Source organism: Cotesia glomerata, linkage group LG7 (assembly GCF_020080835.1).
Source record: "Cotesia glomerata isolate CgM1 linkage group LG7, MPM_Cglom_v2.3, whole genome shotgun sequence".
In the NCBI taxonomy this organism is placed as follows: domain Eukaryota; kingdom Metazoa; phylum Arthropoda; class Insecta; order Hymenoptera; family Braconidae; genus Cotesia; species Cotesia glomerata.
The window spans coordinates 7950113-7968207 of NC_058164.1; the positions used below are offsets into that span (position 1 = coordinate 7950113).

Genomic DNA, 18095 nt, shown 5'->3' on the forward strand with positions numbered 1-18095 from the left:
CACTTAAGCCAGCATTTTTTTTTTTAACTTGCATTAAATTGTCCGTACACATATGTAAAATTTTTTTTAGGATCTACAAATTTTGTGCGTGGAAAAATTTTAAATAAAATGAAATTTTGATCAATAAAAAAAATTAATAATTCGACCAATAATTACAATTAGCTTATAAAAATTTTTTTCTGACCGCGAATCAATTCTGGCATACACCTAACAGCTGATTATTGAGTTGAATATTGAAATGAATATAGTGAGTTTCATGGGCATGAATGCTTATATTGATGTTAATTCAAAGCCAAACTAATTTAAAGTTAAAAAGTTATTGAAATCGAATGGAATATCGGGCGTATTCGAGGATAATTCTATTGGCAGTGCTTTGTTTTGACACCAGAGCCGCATAATTCTCGGCATTGTCCGCTCTCTACACTACCAAGTCGAGCTGTTCGCGATAATTAGGCATATCGGACGTTTGCAGAATCGCGTCGTTTGTCAGTCCACATCCCCTTTTCCCCTTTTACCTCTGACAACAACACAGCAGCCCCTCGAGAGCCATTCAAAACCGCACGTACTCCATACTCTTGTGCCATGCTATGTGCCACCGTACTGATTCTCTGCGCGTCCGTACTCGCTAATCTTTTTGATTTCATTCCTCTCTGTGACTATATGTTAAATATCATATATTAATTGTACGTCTATTGTATTCGCATACACATAGAATACGATAAAAATATTTACTGTGAAAATTATTTATTTATTTATTTGATTTAAGAAAATAATTACGAATCAAGAAGATCATTTTAGAAAATAGGATTATCTTGAATAGAGACGAAAATTTTTTGAATCAAGTTTAATTTTGGGAATTGTTTGAAAGTAAAATCCACGCTATTTTTTTGGCAGTAAAATATTGCAAAGTAGATATTCTAAAATATTTTTTTTTCTTTTTAAATTAAATTATTCTATTATACGGTGCATTCATGATATTAATTATAAAAGTAGTTGGGAGTAAACTTTTCAATTACTCTTAAAGCTTTTATTGCTAACTAAAATTTTATGTCGACCAAAAACCACCAATAAAATTTTATCACATCAGTCGATCTATTTTTAATTTTTTTTTTTTTATATTCTGCAAGTAGAAAATTTTTTTAAAAAACTTTAGATTTGTCAACTTCTTATTTTTTTTTTTAGTAATTTGAAAAAAATTTTGTAATCAAAAAATTAACATTTAAAATTTTTTTTTAAGATTGTTCTATTGTCGATGAATTTCAAGAAAAAAAATGTGTGATGTAAATCTAATTTTTAAAAAATAATCTATTTAAATAATGGTATAAGTTGATAACTAAAAAAAAAGTAATTGAATTGTCATAAAAGTTAACAAGTGGTAAAATTAACTTTCCCATTTGAACTAAAAAAAAAATTAGTTGATTATCCGAGTCACTTAGCATTTAGCTGTAGCTTCTGAGACGACTTCTCGCTAGATCGACATTAATTTACCTGCAGTTGGTTTCGCTGTATGGATGATTTTCTTGACCAATTTATTTTTGACTCCAATTTCCTTAATATTCACAAAGAAAACAATTAATTACTCAGATAAATACTTTGAAAAACGAAAAAAAGAAATTTACTTAGAAGCTATTGATGCAAGGATATAAATGAAACTGAGCAATATTTTAATTGTGCAGTGTTATATATTTGTGTTTATGAGGTAGATAACTTTGTACAGTTGTATATAATATAAGCTTAGAGCTTAAGATAACCACAATTGTAAATGTTAATACTGAGGTTGTTAGAAAGGCCTAGAGTCTGATTTTTAGTAGAATTTTAAATGCCTTAATGGTATTATATATTATTATTATGATTATGGTTTATGGTAAATACACAGATTATTTTTACTAAATATTTTGTGTACAATTGCTATTCTGAAGTTAAGTAGAGAATTCAATATTAATTTCTATTTATTTAATTATTTAAATTTTATTATTTATCATAAGTTAAATATCGAAGCAATTCATACTGATATTTTGTGAAAATATACCTCATATAAAATTACACACACACTTATAGACATTTACTACAATTTTTAGTAGATTTCATAGAAATCTAACTATTGCATTGGTCCTCATGACAGAACTTTTAAAAAATTTTGCTATATTCTGACTATACTCGTCGAGCTGAGTCAGAAAATGCATATGGTTCAAAAGTTTATATATATATATATATATATATATATATATATATATATATATATATATCGAATATAACGCGGCTTGTCACGACGATAGCATCGCCAATTTACAACGGATCTCAACCAAACTCAACATACTTATTCTACAGATAAATACCGAAGTCAAGTTCGAAGATGAGCTTAATCGGTCATGTAATTTAGAAATGCCAGGATTTCAAAATTTTGAAAATCATAAAAATTCATATTTCTTCACTTTCTCACTCGAATAACTTTTGAATGGTATAACTTCTTGAAACTCTGTAAATTGCATCTGAAAGCTCTTTAAATAAGCTTCAATTTGAGTACCATATCATATATGTAGTCTCAAAATTATGTCCTATTTCGCTATGCCCATTATGAAATTTGCTATTGCACTGGTTTTAGTATTTTTCCGTCGATATATATTTTTGTTAATTGCATAGAAGTTAAAAGCCCTAGTTTTGTATACAATCCTCGTTATATTTTTTTCTATTTATGATGAAATCTACTTCCATTTCGGCTGCCAAATGGTCTTTTTTTTTTACATTTAATGTTTTTTTCCAAACAAAATTTGAATTTTGTGATTAATTAATTAATTAATCAACATACAATGAGGAAACTACATGTTAAACTATCACTTGAAAATAATTATCGATGATAAATTTCTGACTTGAATGTAAATGGTGATTTACAAATGGTTCAGATCTTCAATCTGTTTTTCAATAAGCTCCAATTTCGTTTCGTAATCCTTAAAAATAAAAAATTAATACACTAGATTATACTTTTATGATTATTTAAGAATAATTTAAAAGTACCAGATTAGTGATCCGGAGGTGTGAAGAGTAGAAGCGACTGTGGGAGTGTTGTTTTTGAAATTCTCTTAATCTGTGGTGAATTAAGCTGTAACAATCGTATAACATCAAAAGCAATTCTTGAGCTTTATCGATACGAATTTTTATTTTAATCGCTTCAGCATCTTGAGCCCTTTCTTTCATCAAAGAAAAGTTGTTGAGATCCTTGGAAACAGCTTCTAGAAGTATGTCCGTGAAGTAAGAATAGTCAGAGCCCATTAAACACCAATACAGAGGTTCTGGTTCTTTTACATTGTACAATTTTTTTTCTTTTTCAATCAATTTCAATATACGTTGGTGTAATTGATCATAATCTTCGTCATCAGTTCGTTGTGGCATTAGTTGTGGTTTCCGAACTAGTTGTTTTCTACCTAATAGATTAGATTTATTACATGGAGAGAATTTTATGGTATCAACGCATTCATCATGGGATCATTGCATTGCAGTTTTTACAATCTAAATAATGGTTATTCTTACCAGAGCAAAAAAAATTCTGATTAAAAATGAATTTGATTGAAATTCATATTTTGACACAAATATGAAATAGTTTTGAGATCAATCCAAATTTTAAATTGATTTTTAGATAGAAATTAGCACGCCTGTAGAACTTTCGATCCTGTTTCAGAATATTAATAAAGACTTAAAAATATTTAGGGTAAATTTCATACAGAAAATATTCTTAAGTAAAGTGAAAAATCAATTCAAAATTTCAAATTTAGACTGATCTCAAAACTAATTCATATTTGTGTCAAAATATGAATTTCAATCTTGAATTCATTTTAAATCAGAATTTTTTTTCGCACAGGCACAATAGCGTGATCGTAAGATTTTCTTTGTTTATATTTAATAAATTTTATTAATTGTCAATAAATGATTTTTTAACAGTAGGGAAGTTAATATTTACTAACTATTATTATTCACTAATTTTTAACAAAAATTATAGCTAATCTGTTCATCGCATCATAAAAAAAACATATTAACTAAAATAAAAATTTACTTACTGTTTATAAATATTTGTTAACTATTAATTAAATTTTAATGAATCTACTTTTCTTCCAAAAAACATTTATTAATAGTTAAAAAATATTTAGTCATATTTAATAAATTAAAAAATTTTTATCAAATAAATTGATTTATTAACAATTAATAAATCATTCTTAATCAGTGTATAAAGTGTAAAAACTACAATCCAAAGATTGTTGATTCTATTATATTCTACTAAATTCACTCCGCATATTTATAGCACTCGTTATTGATAAAATTTATTTTATGATTCTATTTTTTAAATTAAATTCTTCACCGAGAAAAGTGAATAAGAGTGCTTTAATTTTTACTCTTTATAAATAAGCTGTTTTTAACTTTTATTTTTTTATACGATTATTTTAATAAATAATATATCAATTAGAATTATTTATAAAATTTACCTTTTTTCAAAAGAGCTGCTCTTACTCCCTTCATATCATCTTTTACATGATTGATATCGCCACCTTGATAAACTTTATTCTCCATATATTGTTTTGATGTGCTTGGTAGTGGAAACGTTTTATTATAATTGTTATTATCATGAATTTTATCATTATAAATGAATGATTTGTCATTATTTTCTAAATTTAACTTTTGATCCTCTTTAGAAGTAAACTCATCATCTACCGATATTATTTCACCGTCAACTTCAACATAACGTTTTGTTACTTCACAATTTGGTAAATTACTTTTTCCTTTTATAAAGGTTGAAAAATTAGATACACCAGAATCACTTCCTGGATTGTCCATGTCTACTTCTGCTCAGGTATTTCTTAGGAACAAGAACCTTCGTCGACCACCAAAACGTAACTGCACTAAGTTGTTTAATTGCTCTACCAAATCTGTGATTATTACGATACAAGTTAATGAGTGACATCAATCCAGCCTTTTATTGTTATTGGGCCGATTTTCTTCATCTCTATTAATGACTGTATTGTTGCCATCAACTTCAATTTAACCTGTCCAATGCTTCGAAAATCTTGAAAGCTTTTCATAGTGTATTCAAATCATGTTTATTGTCTATTACATTCAATTAATTAATTATATTGCTTGTCTGCAGACAAAAGATTGAAATGCTTCGATGTTACGTAAAGATTTTAATATTATTAAACATAATTTTTATTATGTTTTTTGAAAGAAGTTTTTTTTCGTTTTTTTACATTAAATTTTTTTTTAAACATATAGGCCTTACGTTCTTTGATCATAACAATAATTCTGATTAGAATAAAAAGATTTCACGTCACTTATCAAAACAATATAAATCTGGTTGTCTCCAAATATTGATTTGTGTTAATAAATTTATTTGTACTGAGCCAAATACCCAATGATACCGAAAATGTTTAATTTTTGTTTTGAAAAAAAAAAAACAGTCCTCGTCAATGTTTAATTAACCATATAAAGTTAGTTGAAAAGACTTTAAAACAAAAAAAAAATTGTAATACTGTAATGAGTCGATACACACTGACATAAGAGTTTGTTAAGGACCCAATTGGCTTAAGCGGTACAAATTTTTTTTGTTAATGTTTTGTTAAATTTAAGTTGACGATTATTAATTTTTCAACTAAAATAAAAGATATTTTTAATAATTGGAATAAGTTAATTTTTCATGTTAAATAAATTTTGTTAATGTTAATAGAACCTCGTTATATTGAAAAAAAATATTTTTTATTACAAAAGAAGTTTTTTTTAATTGTTATGCAAGAAAAATTAATTTAGGGAAATTAATTGATTTTACATTTAAATTATTTATTGTGTTTAAGTATTCGGTCCTAGCGTGTTAGGCTAATAGACCGGGAACTTCCGAGTTTCTATTTATTGAGAATGATAGGTTTGTTGAATAAATTGGACGTTGAATAATTTTAATACATATATTGTTTAAATCAAAAATTAATATCATTAGTTAAATTACAATAATTACAATTATTACACAGTGATCCAAAGTTAACTTTTTCTTTCATATAACGATTTTACGATATTATTAAATTCACAAATATTAGTTATTTAAAATGTACCTGATAAAAATGATGAACTTTGTTGATTTGACTTACTCTTTAGATTTGATTCACTTCATAATTATACTTTTAATTTTACAATCTTTTATTCGTTATTCGGTAAATTTAACACGTGGTCTATTCAGACTTATTAAAACTTTAGGTGATGTTAACACTAGGATGTCAAGACAACGAGAGAGATTTTCTTGTGAAAATTGTAAGGTGTCGAATTTTAGGGCGTTACTAATTTCCACTCATTGGGGGAACCAAATGTCCAATTATTTGTCTATTGTCTTGGGCCCTTACCCTCTCTTTTAAGTTGTTCAAAAATATCGCATGAGTCCCCTCTACTTGGGTCAGAGTGCAACATAGTTTTCTTACTTACTCTTATGTTCTATTAAACATCTATGTGTTTGTGTATACGTAAGCGCATTTACGTATAGACAAAGACAAAGGCAAAGATAAAGTACATTTGTACTGTTTAACAATAATTTATTTATTTAAATCGAATAAATAGATATGTACTTGATTCTAGCATCTCTTACGTTTTTTGAATTTAATTATTTATTTGTAGAAATACTTCTGTTTTATCATTTTATAAATTTGTTGCATTATTTTAGAATTTCATTATTTAATATTTGTTTATTTTAAATTGTTTAACTTTCAAGTTCTATTTTTTTTATCTGTTTCATATTCGTAAAGTTCATTTCTCATTTAATATTTAATTTTGATTATCTAAAAATGATTTAAAACTTGCAATATTAAAATTTATTTAGACATTTGTCTCAACACTCAAAATTCTGTACTTAAGTTACTCTAAAATCTTTTGGTTTAAAATAAATCTTTTTATCTAATATTATTTGTCATTACTTAAGTATTTTTTTATTTTAAGTATAAGTGAGTTTGCTTACGTATAACAAAACTCCCATTTATCTATTTAATCTCTTAAATGTACCTGGGCCCAAACTAATTACGGGAAATTCCCTGGGCCTCTTACAGGAGTCGAACGAGACACTTAATGATCACACTCGAATTATATTTTACAATCGTTAAAAAATGCAATAAAATCATACTCGAATTTTTTATAATTAATAAATATGTAAAGAAAAATTCTTTACATAACATAATAATTAAAAAATAATTTTTAAGAGAACAGAATTAAGGTAAAAGCCCCAATAGATGATTACGTACCAGTATATGATCACTCCATGTATTTGTATATCTATATTCACAAATATAGGTATACAAATACATGGAGTGATCATATACTGGTACATGATCATCTATTGGGGCATTTACCTTAGTCAGTAAATGGCCACACACACCTGTAGTTATGTCTATGTATTAGTAAGAGTAGAAGTTACACCTATACACTGATGAGTGTGAGTGCGACTGAGTCGCCATATTGTTTGTTTTCTACGTGTCAAATTACATTGTAGGTTAAAGATGACAGAGGATTGCAATTTTTGTACGCACAGAATTTTTCGCACTTTTTATTGTTAAGCTGTAATTTATTTATTTAACGTGATTTTGTTCTGTAATTTTACCAACATGTTGAATATAATAATAAAATGATTTTTGAACCATATTTATTCAAAAATTAGTAAATTTAATAAATAGATTTTTAACTCATGAGGAAATATTGTAATATTACTAATCATAAAATTTTAATTTTTTTTTAATAACAATATTAAATTTTAAACTACGTTCGTATAGCGAAATGTTACTCAATTTACAAAATGTTTTATAGTGTACAAAATGACAATCATTAAAATTAATAAATATTGAAATTATTAATTCAATGATTTTAAAGGTTTTTTAACAATAAAATTTTTAAAAAATTTCACATCAAGAAATTTTTAAAAGGTTTGAAAGCAATTTTTTAGAATGATTTTTAAATAATTATCTGTTAAAAAAGAAAAAAAAAAGAAAAATTTTAATTCTATAATAAAAAATAATCACAAAAAAATGGCATACTGCGAAACTGCAGTGCCTGTATATGGAAGTGACAAATTACCTCGTCTAACCTATCCGATTGCCCCCCAAATTTGGAAATCGCGGTAGTTCGAGGATGACGTGAAGACTCAACCGTGCAGGCGTGCAAGTTCGTAGCGTCTCCATAGGAGACGGATACGGAGCTACACGCGCAATCGGGAGCCGAACACAAGTTACTTATGGCGACCATGTGACACCCACTGAGCAGATCTGCCATATATCTATAATCTATACCTAGCGATCAATGTTCAGCTGTGCCATCACTAGCACACACTTCCAATCGACTCCATATCTGAATTTATATATATTCAATCTACTCTCATAATAAGCGATTGCGAGAAGTTTTTTATTAGTCTATGGCATAAGCCACCTGGGTTCATTTTGTCGTATTTCGAAGAAAATAATTTCTATACGAGCAATCGGCGGTATATAATCGACAGTCTGGTACAATAGGGAACTGTCAGTCCTGCGCGCGCACGCACGGTTCTCCCACCAGGCTTACCGCTTTTTTCAAATGAATCTAAAAACGCTGGCTTAGGTTGTAATTTATTTTATTTTTTCCTCTTACATAGCTTTTCGTCTATTTTTATTTTTTAATTTACTAATAATTAAATAATAATAATCATAATAATAATAATAATAATAAATATATTTTCGGTACTTTTGTACTGGGATTTAAATAAAAGCCTCTGTTATGGACCCTATTAAAGTGATTGTGAATATTTTAATTTTATTACATTTCAATTTGTTACGTCGTGGTTAAATGAAAATTTTTTATTCGTTTTAAAATAATACGTTATATTTATAAATTTTAAAATATATTTTTAAAAGAAAGTAAAATTTACAGCAGACACTAATAATAAGAAAACGCATTAAGTGTCTCGTCTGGTCTATCTAAAAAATTTCCCGTCATTAGACAGATCCAAGTTCTTTAAGAGATTAAAAATCCTAAATACATAAGTAAATGGGAGTTTTATTGCCCTCTACATGGACTTGTATGTATGAAAATGTTAATAATTAACGAATGATAATCTATTTTGTTAACTAATGATGTTTTTAACGATATAAGTTCATTCCGATGTTACACTCATCAAGACCTTTCATTTGAGTACCCACATGAATTTTTTCATATATCTTATATATATGATATTTATAAAATATGTGAAAAGTGCATGTGGGTAGTCAAGATCAACAACAATTTGTAAATAAAAAATCTATTAAATAAACATTTTCTCGTGGACTGAATTGTGAATCTAAACCATTCTGGAATCCACCGAAAGACACACAAAAAATTTCATTAAAATCGGTCCAGCCGTTTAGGAGGAGTTCAGTGACAAACACAAGCACAGAAAAAATATATATATAAAGATTAATTTTGTGATCTTTCTTTGTAGAACGAAAGTTCATCCTTATTTTATTTATTTTAAAAACTCCGAACGCGGATGTTTTTCGGAGTGAAATTCGAAATCACTCTGAAATCACTGCGCAAATAAAAACTCAGGATTCACTCCCTACGCTGAGTGATTAATTACTTCACTCCGGAACTCCGAGTGATGGGAGTGAAATTCACTCCCGATTCACTCCGGATTTTTTACAGTGTAATTTATATAATTTTCATCTATAGTCGATAAGGCAGGAATTGATGTTAATTTTAAATTCTAACCATTATAATATGTCTAACCATTATAATATTATAAAATATATTTTTAACCGATTTATTTAATGTTATAAAATTTTCGAATATCAAAGAGAGTTTTTAATTCAACAAAATAAAAAATAGTTTAAAAAAATACGCTCATAAATAAACCAAACTAAAAAGTAAAAAATAAATAATAAATTATAAAAACTAAAAAACACGCTTTTTATAGAAAACCTAACTAAAAAATAAATCTTATTTAACAATAGTATACAAATTTTTAATAAATATAAGTTAATAATAGTGTAAATAAGAAAAAAATGTATTTTATTTTTAAAAAAGCGTGGGGTGCTTTTTAAGATATAATCGAAATGATAATCCTTCTACTATTATCTGTCAATAAAATATTTATAACCATTGACACCATGCACCCCACACTTTTTTTACAATAAAATACATTTTTTTTTTTATTTACACTATTATTAATTTATATTTATTAAAATTTTTTACACTATTCTTAAATAAGATTTATTTTTTATTTTTTAGTTTGATTTTCTATAAAAAGCGTATTATTTAAACTATTATTTATTTTTTACTTGTACAATTTAAGGGATCACTCTAATTTGTAACTTGAAAAAATTATTTTTTTTTTACATTTTTTGAAAGTACATACATCTACGAGTATTGTGTTAAAATTTCTAAGTGATCCTAAACATTGTAACTATATTATTTTATGAGGTTTATGTGGATTTTCGAGTGAAAGAAAATCAAATTAGGTAAGATTTTTTTTTTTTTTTATTAAAAAACTTTAAATGCGTTTATCTCAGAACTATGCTTTTCTAGTTGACCTACATGATATCTCCGAAATCACTGACTCGATCTTAAGGAATGAAAACCATATATCCTAAATAGCAGTAGTAGCTATGGCACGAACTTCAACTTAATCAAGATTTTGATTTATATTATTTTTTTAAGACCAAAATGAGAAAAAAAGACTCATTTTCAAGTTTTTTTGTTTTATTCTCAGCCATTTCGTTTTTTATCAATGAATATTAATCTCCGTAATTCCTGCCATAAATACTTATATATTGAAGGTATATAATTTTGGTTTTTGTGTTTTAGATGAGTCGTTATCAAGTTATCATTTACATCAGCGACATACCAACTTTTGAAGGAACTCCGTTCACCTGATATTTATTCATGCAAAAAATAAAAAAAAAAAAAAAAAAAGTTAGAACCAGAATGATACCTTAATTAATTAAATTTATATTTATAATGATTATTTTTATTAAATATGACAAGCGTACAATAATTATTATCATTATTTTGAATCTAACTTGAGACTGCACTGAAAAAAAAGTATGAGTCTCACACTTATAAATTTCAGTGATATTACAATACTTGGTATTGTGAATATACTTAAACAATATTTGAGTCTCAACGCAATATTTTTAAGCGCTACACTAAAACTCGTTTAAGTCATACACTTAAACTGACTTTGAGCGCCACCGCAAAACTCATAACCACAATACACTCAAGTATGTTAATTTTTTGCACGCCTCATAGCGCGAAGCGCGTGAGGTTGTGCTTTATACTCAACTCGTCAAGATCAAGCAATTTTGTGATCTTTAAATGCCTCTATCACAACCATATTACACTTATTCAATAATATAAGTAGATGTACACCGAAAAACACTTAAATTAAACCATCTTTTACTTTCTAAAATCATTTCATGTTGCTATTTTGAAAAAAAAAAAAACGTTTTGAAAAAAATTTTACGTGGACGTCTGGATGTCACCCCATTTTGGATGTACCAACGATTACTCCCGAACAAATTGATATTTTAAGTTAGTTGTGGCGTGATAGGCATTTCAACAGAAAATTATGAAATTTTTTTTATTGAAAGATAAATATATTAATAATTCACTACCAAAATTTCAGATCAATTGACCGCACCGTTTTTGAGTAATTAATTTTTGAAATTGCATCTTTTACACGTAGTGGTATAGAGAGATGATAAAGTTAGTATGAAATCTTTGGCCCACTCGAGTGGTATGGAAGATTTCATACTAACTTTACCATCTCTCTATACCTCTACGTGTAAAAGATACAATTTCGAAAATTAATTACTCAAAAACGGTGCGGTCAATTGATCTGAAATTTTGGTAGTGAATTATTAATATATTTATCTTTCAATAAAAAAAATTTCATAATTTTCTGTTGAAATGCCTATCACGCTACAACTACCTTAAGACCGGACCTTTTTTATTAGTTTAAGAATTTGATGAACTGGGTCCGTATTTCATATCAGTGGCCTAGCTTATGTATTTTTTTTTAAATTGAATTTTTATTAAAATTCACGGATACAACCGTACAAAGCCAAACGAACTTTTCTTATTTGTCACGTGAAAACTTTGGCGCCACTTGATCAAGCTAGATTTCTTTAGACTGCGTGCGCATATGACAAGAAAAAAGGGCGCCGATATTTAAAAAAAAAATAAAAAATACTCTGTAAGAAATTACTTAATTATAATTTTTTTTTTTTTAATTAATTATACAATTAATTTTTTTCTTAAAAAATGATTGAGCGTTATGAGGCGTGCACTTTTGGATTTTCCAAACTTTTTTATTTTTATTTTTTATTAATTTATATATTTAATTTTTTAAATTTTATTAATTAAAAAATAACGATTAAAACACTAATGTTAGGATGTTACAATTATTGTAATAAAGGTTAACCTCGGTTGACAATGTGTTCAAATTTTACAATATTATAAAATGACATATTATTTTATAATATATTAATTTTACATATTATAAAATGACATATATGTGATAGGAGGATTAATTCCACTTAGTTAATTTATTTTTCATCCACGGATCCATAAATAATTATTGTTAATGTCAATTATATAAATATTTTTTTTTATGCTCTTAAAAACGATGTTTAGGTTAAAGGTGCAGACACGGTATATAAACACGTAGAAAAAAGAAGCGAAGTATACGCGCTGAGTCTTACGCGGGAACTTTTTTTACTATACTCTCTGAACTTGCAATAGTATCGTACGGAAAATATGTCACTCACTTAAACAGAGTATTGCGATAATACTTAAACTTTTTTATATCATATTCGCAATACCAATTTATTAAAAAAGAGTATACCTATAGGACTTAAACTTTTTTTTCAGTGTGGTCTTTCCTATAATTTCATTCGGGCCTTTTAACTTTCTTTTTCCAATCTCAAACGTTTTGATTCTTATTTTAAAATTGATATTAACTCGAAATAGTATAAATAAATCATTATATGATAACTTTGACTATAAATAATTTAAAGTAGTTTAAAGTAATACAATTAAACAATCAAAACATTGACAAATCCGCATCTGAAAATAATCTCTCTCGATGAAATTTCAAGTATTATTAAGAAATTTAAAATGTAAATCTAGGCATATTTAGCCGATGTAATGTTTATTGTATTTTCAACACTTTTGATGCATTGACCAGTAGATTTCAATTTTTTTTCCAAATCCTAGTTTATGAAACAAGAAAAAAAAAACAAATTATTAGTGAATGTCATCAATTGTTAATTATTGTTAGAATAAAATCGCATTACAAATGCAATAAGCTCGTATAAAGAAAATTTCACATTCGGAATCGGCGTAATTATGATCTAAAAAGATAACAGAGTCATGTGGGGTAAGAGTGCGCACTTAAGCATTCACACTAGTGTCAAAATTAAACGATAAGCATAGATGGAAAATAAAAATATGTCTCTAATAGAGTATTTATTAATATAATAATTAAATTAAAAATCAAGATATGACACCTTAACACTTAGAAAAAAAAACAGATTAATCCGAATGATTCAAACGCGCACTATTACCCTGTACTGCGGGTAAGTCCGCGCACTCATATGGGGTAAATTTGCGCAACTGAGCGAAGTTCGTAGACTTTTAATGCCCTAAGCAGACTGATTTTAACAATACTTACTTAACTTTATTTAGGCATAAAATAACTTCAAATATTATGCTAAATAAAAAGCTCAAATACATTATTGACAGAAAAAAAATTAATTTACTTCAGTTACTATCTGCTGTACAATGAGACAATCTTTGCCATGGCAGCAAATTTTACCTGTACGGCATCAGCTTCTTAATATTTTTTTCTTCGAGTAAACGAATGATACCGTATGGGTTTTTCTTGAATAAGCTAATTTTCCACCAACAAACCTTTAATTTGCCTACACATATCATAAACTCCCCCGTTCCCATCCATAAATAAAGGGATTGCACACACTTATCCGAGACTCTACTGATAAAAAAATTGTAATGTTAAAAAAAAGTTTTTTTTCGCACTATTTTACTTTTAGAATAATATTACATCAATTCCGAAAAATACGCTCTTATAGCTTCTATAACTTGAAATAATTAATCAAATGAAATGTATAGACCTCAATATATGACATAATGAGTTGGAATTTCCAGCAAAATTTATTTTGTTCTATAAATTTTATAAAAGTTAAATGAATACGTTGTAGAGATTGACTAATTATCATCATCAGTTCATATGAATCAAGCATACGGCATCTTACTTTTAATACTTCAGAGATTTTATCATCACCAATAACTAGAATTTATCATCGAAGAATGATAAGTCATTATGTATAAATATTATTACCTTTCAGATATAGATACCTTGAAGGGATAAACAATACCCAAAATCAGCATTTACAACTTTCATCAAGTTATTACACGTTGTTAAGTAATGCGAACTAACCAGACTCCAAAACTGAAAATTCGATTCATTTGTATCGTGCATTCTTTTCTCTGTTCTCATTAACCACAATAAATAGTATTGAAGTTGTACAAATGCCTTTTCATTGTGACAAAGCTGCTGTTGTTGCTGTGATGTACTTACGATTTTTGATTCTGAGTCACCTGTCGAGATAAGTAATTTAATCAATGGTTATTGTATCAAAAATTCACAATTCTGCTGATAATAAAACATTTCATTAAGACAAAATTTGCATAAAATTATACCTTTTTCTAATTGAAGGGCTGATTTTTTAACAGTCATTTTATCGTCCATAATGGTTTGTATTTTTTTTACCCAAAATGTTTAGAATTGAATTCTGTATTCTGAACAAACGCTTTTTATTAATTAACTTCTTTTCACGCTGACTGTCAAACTCAAACTGAATTAAATGGTTATTTAACCCTCCCTTATATCGAAAACAAGAATGAACATATTTGATAAATGACGTCAATCCATCTTTATTGTTTATTATCTCTGTCAATAACTATTGATTATTAATTGTACTAACATCATTGTTGTTATTCTGAAGCTGACCAATTTATTGTTTTTCAATAAATATACAGAAACGTTACATAAAGGAGATACGGTATTGCCGAACATTTCTGAAGAATTATATTACGAGGATTATAAGCTTCATAGTTTAACTTTTTTATCTTTTTTCAATATCATTTTATAATTATTTAAGAATCACTCAAATCATTAATCCTGCTTCCTATATCTCTTAAGGGTTGTAACGATGTAGAAAAATAGGAACTTTTTAAACTTGTAATGTTACTTTTAATAGTAATTTGTCTATTCATCAATTTACAATGTAAATGAAAAACTTTTTTTTTTTATTCATTTTAAACGTAACCGAAATCATCGAGTACTTAATTTGTTGACAAGAAATTAATTTGTTGAAAATTTTAAACAATTTTATTTCTTAGCTAAAGAAATAAAAATTTTTCTCACAGTAAATTTCTCGTTGAAAAAAGTTTTCTAGATTTGGAAAAAACAATTTTGGATGAAAATTCCCAAGTTGTCTATCTAAAATTATATTTTTCCAAACTTTGGAAACTTTTTTTCAACAAAAAAATTGCTATGTGAAAAATTTTGATTTTTTCAGCTAAGAAATAAAACTGTTTAGAACTTTTAACAAATCAATTTATTATGGCAACACTGCTTATTTTTTTCTAAGTGTATTATAGCTAAGAAATTTTTTTCAAGGTAAATTGGTTACTCTGAAACAAAAGTGTTGTTCCTATCAAAATAAAAAGTATTACCATCAGAATATCGGTATTTTACTCAGAATAATATCGAATTTATTTAGGAAAATAACATGCTATAGTGATGGTAGTATACTTCAATGAACTATTGAAATCAATTAATTAATTATTGTCAATAAAAGATGAAGTTACGTATTCTTGGCGCGGGTCCAATTATTGACACCCTCTATCTTATTTTATGGTTTTATTATTTAGGGTGTTAATAGTGATCGTACAAATTTATAAACAATCTTCATAATTCAAGAAACTTACAAAAATAATTTTATTAAGAAAAAAATTAAATATTCACTAATAATGTTTTAAAAATCAAAAAATAACTGATTTGAGGTTAAATGCTTTAATAGTCTCTTGTACATCACTTTTGCACGTCTCATAAGCGAAGCGTTGAGGTTTTGCTCTACTCTCGACATTTCAAAAAAAGCAGTTTTCTCGAAACTGAAATTGATTTTTTGTTATCTATATCGCACTTACAGATTAATATGAGTACACTTATATCAAGTCAAATAATTTGTCAGGCACATAAAATATATTTCAATAACAATTTTTTTGTTTAACATAGTAAATAATAACATTAAACATAATCTTTTCTGGACGTCCGTGTATGGATGGGTGTACCCATACAGGAAGCCCCAGAGTTGAACGACGGGGCCATGCCTGGGACATTATTGGGAAGCCCATCTTGGCAAACCTATATTGTCCCATGCCCGGGCCATAACTGGGCAATCAGCCTTGGCCATTCCAATGATTACCCAGGCTTGGACCAAGACTGAATAACCTAGCCTTGGCCAAGCCTAGAGTCACCCTAACTTGGGCCAAGATTGTGTAACCTAACCTCGGCCGTTGGATGGTAACCCTAACATGGGCCAAGACTGAATCACCTAGCCTTGGCCAAGCCTAGAGTCACCCTAACTTGGGCCAGGACTGGGCAATCTAGCCTTGGTCAACCCAATGATTACCCGAGCTTGGACTAGAACTGAGTTCCCCAGCCATGGCCATTCAATGGCGATCCAGACTTGGGCCAGGACTGAGCAACCTAGCTTTGGCCGACTCAATGATTACCCGAGCGTTAGCCAAGACTGGGATGCCTAGCCTTGGCCGTTGAATGGCAACCCAGACTTGAGCCAGAATTGGGCAACCTAACTTTGGCCATTCAATGGGAAATCCAAATTTAATTAATCATTAAGTAATATAATTTATTACTAATTTATTATTAAAATTGAAAATTTATTATTTCAACAAAACAATTGTATATCGTCAAAATTGATACGGTCTTAAAAAAAAATTAAAATATTATAATATGATATTAAAAATATACAGAACGATTTAAAAAGTCTGAAGTTAATGTAAGAACTTGACTTTTGCTTTTTTTTTAAATTAATAAACATTTGTAAAAAATAGATAATTTTCATCAAAACACAATATTAAATAATACAAATTATATAAATAATAAACCGTCACACTCTGTCACCATATAGATTTAGCTTATATGAATGGTGAGATGTGCGTTAACTTATCGGTCGTACGACGTAGGGGTTAGTGGTTGGTCTGTTAAGCGCGCGGCTCGGGTTCAAATCTCAGTTAGGGTAAATGCGATTTTCACTTTATTTCTATAATTAGCGAAAGTTAGGTCTAAATTAAGAGTTAAGTCGTATAAATTTGCGTTAGCTCTACATCAAAATTGAAATAAACTATTGACAATTAAAAAATTCCTTTTTTATAATTTCAACTAACAACTACTCATTTTATACAAAATAATTTAACCGTTTCATAGAATTTTACTATTTTATTTCAGAGAATTCAATTTATTCAAAATTGGGTTCTTAATACTAATTTGGTTTCACATTAAACAATTAAATTCTAAATATATTTTGTAATCTACTTATTTTAGTAAATTCTATAGTGGTGAATAAGCCTGGGCTTGCTTTGGCTTAAAAACTTGGGCCAGCCTTGGTTAACATACTTGGGCCAGTCTTGGTTAAAAATCTTGGGCCAGTCTTGGTTATCATGCTTGGGCCAGTCTAGGCAACCAAGTTTGGCACCCTGTTATCACTCCAGACTTCTACCAAGGCTGGGCCAAAGCGGGTTTACAAGCATGGACCAAAGATAGACAGCATTGCGCCAAGCATGGCCCATATTTGGCCCCGTCGTATTGTCCTGTATGGGTATGTGGCAGGGCAATTGGTCGAAAAAATGATCGTACTGGAATAATTTTTTTTTTTTTATTATCTAAAGTAACACACGACGGACTTTCTCAATTACTATGAGCATTCAATTTACTGTCGTTAAATTATTGTTTATAAAAAAACTAATATATGACTGTA

The 18095-nt window shown here is 27.9% G+C and overlaps 3 protein-coding genes across 3 annotated transcripts in view; all 3 read right to left on the bottom strand.

The window, feature by feature from the left end:
- Positions 1-18095, bottom strand: part of LOC123268779 — a 228182-nt gene that overhangs the window by 35118 nt on the left and 174969 nt on the right. The gene's annotated exons all lie outside the window — the stretch shown is intronic.
- Positions 2502-4956, bottom strand: LOC123268786. Its single transcript, XM_044734145.1, has 3 exons — positions 4473-4956; positions 3013-3419; positions 2502-2945 (listed from the first exon to the last, which is right to left on the bottom strand). The coding sequence occupies exons 1-3, from the start codon at positions 4819-4821 to the stop codon at positions 2886-2888; spliced, it is 816 nt and encodes a 271-aa protein (XP_044590080.1). The 5' UTR covers positions 4822-4956; the 3' UTR covers positions 2502-2885.
- Positions 14167-14929, bottom strand: LOC123268792. Its single transcript, XM_044734153.1, has 2 exons — positions 14734-14929; positions 14167-14631 (listed from the first exon to the last, which is right to left on the bottom strand). Exons 1-2 carry the CDS (start codon positions 14780-14782, stop codon positions 14375-14377), a joined length of 306 nt encoding a protein of 101 aa, XP_044590088.1. The 5' UTR covers positions 14783-14929; the 3' UTR covers positions 14167-14374.

What these genes read in the sequence shown, in the direction of transcription:
- LOC123268792 (XM_044734153.1), bottom strand. Translation starts at nt 14,782, where the DNA reads ATGGACGATAAAATGACTGTTAAAAAATCAGCCCTTCAATTAGAAAAA. An exon ending in AGCCCTTCAATTAGAAAAAG is followed by an intron (nt 14,632 to 14,733) that starts GTATAATTTTAT and finishes TTATCTCGACAG; the next exon opens with GTGACTCAGAATCAAAAATC.
- LOC123268786 (XM_044734145.1), bottom strand. Translation starts at nt 4,821, where the DNA reads ATGGACAATCCAGGAAGTGATTCTGGTGTATCTAATTTTTCAACCTTT. An exon ending in AGCAGCTCTTTTGAAAAAAG is followed by an intron (nt 3,420 to 4,472) that starts GTAAATTTTATA and finishes CTAATCTATTAG; the next exon opens with GTAGAAAACAACTAGTTCGG. An exon ending in ACCTCCGGATCACTAATCTG is followed by an intron (nt 2,946 to 3,012) that starts GTACTTTTAAAT and finishes TTTATTTTTAAG; the next exon opens with GATTACGAAACGAAATTGGA.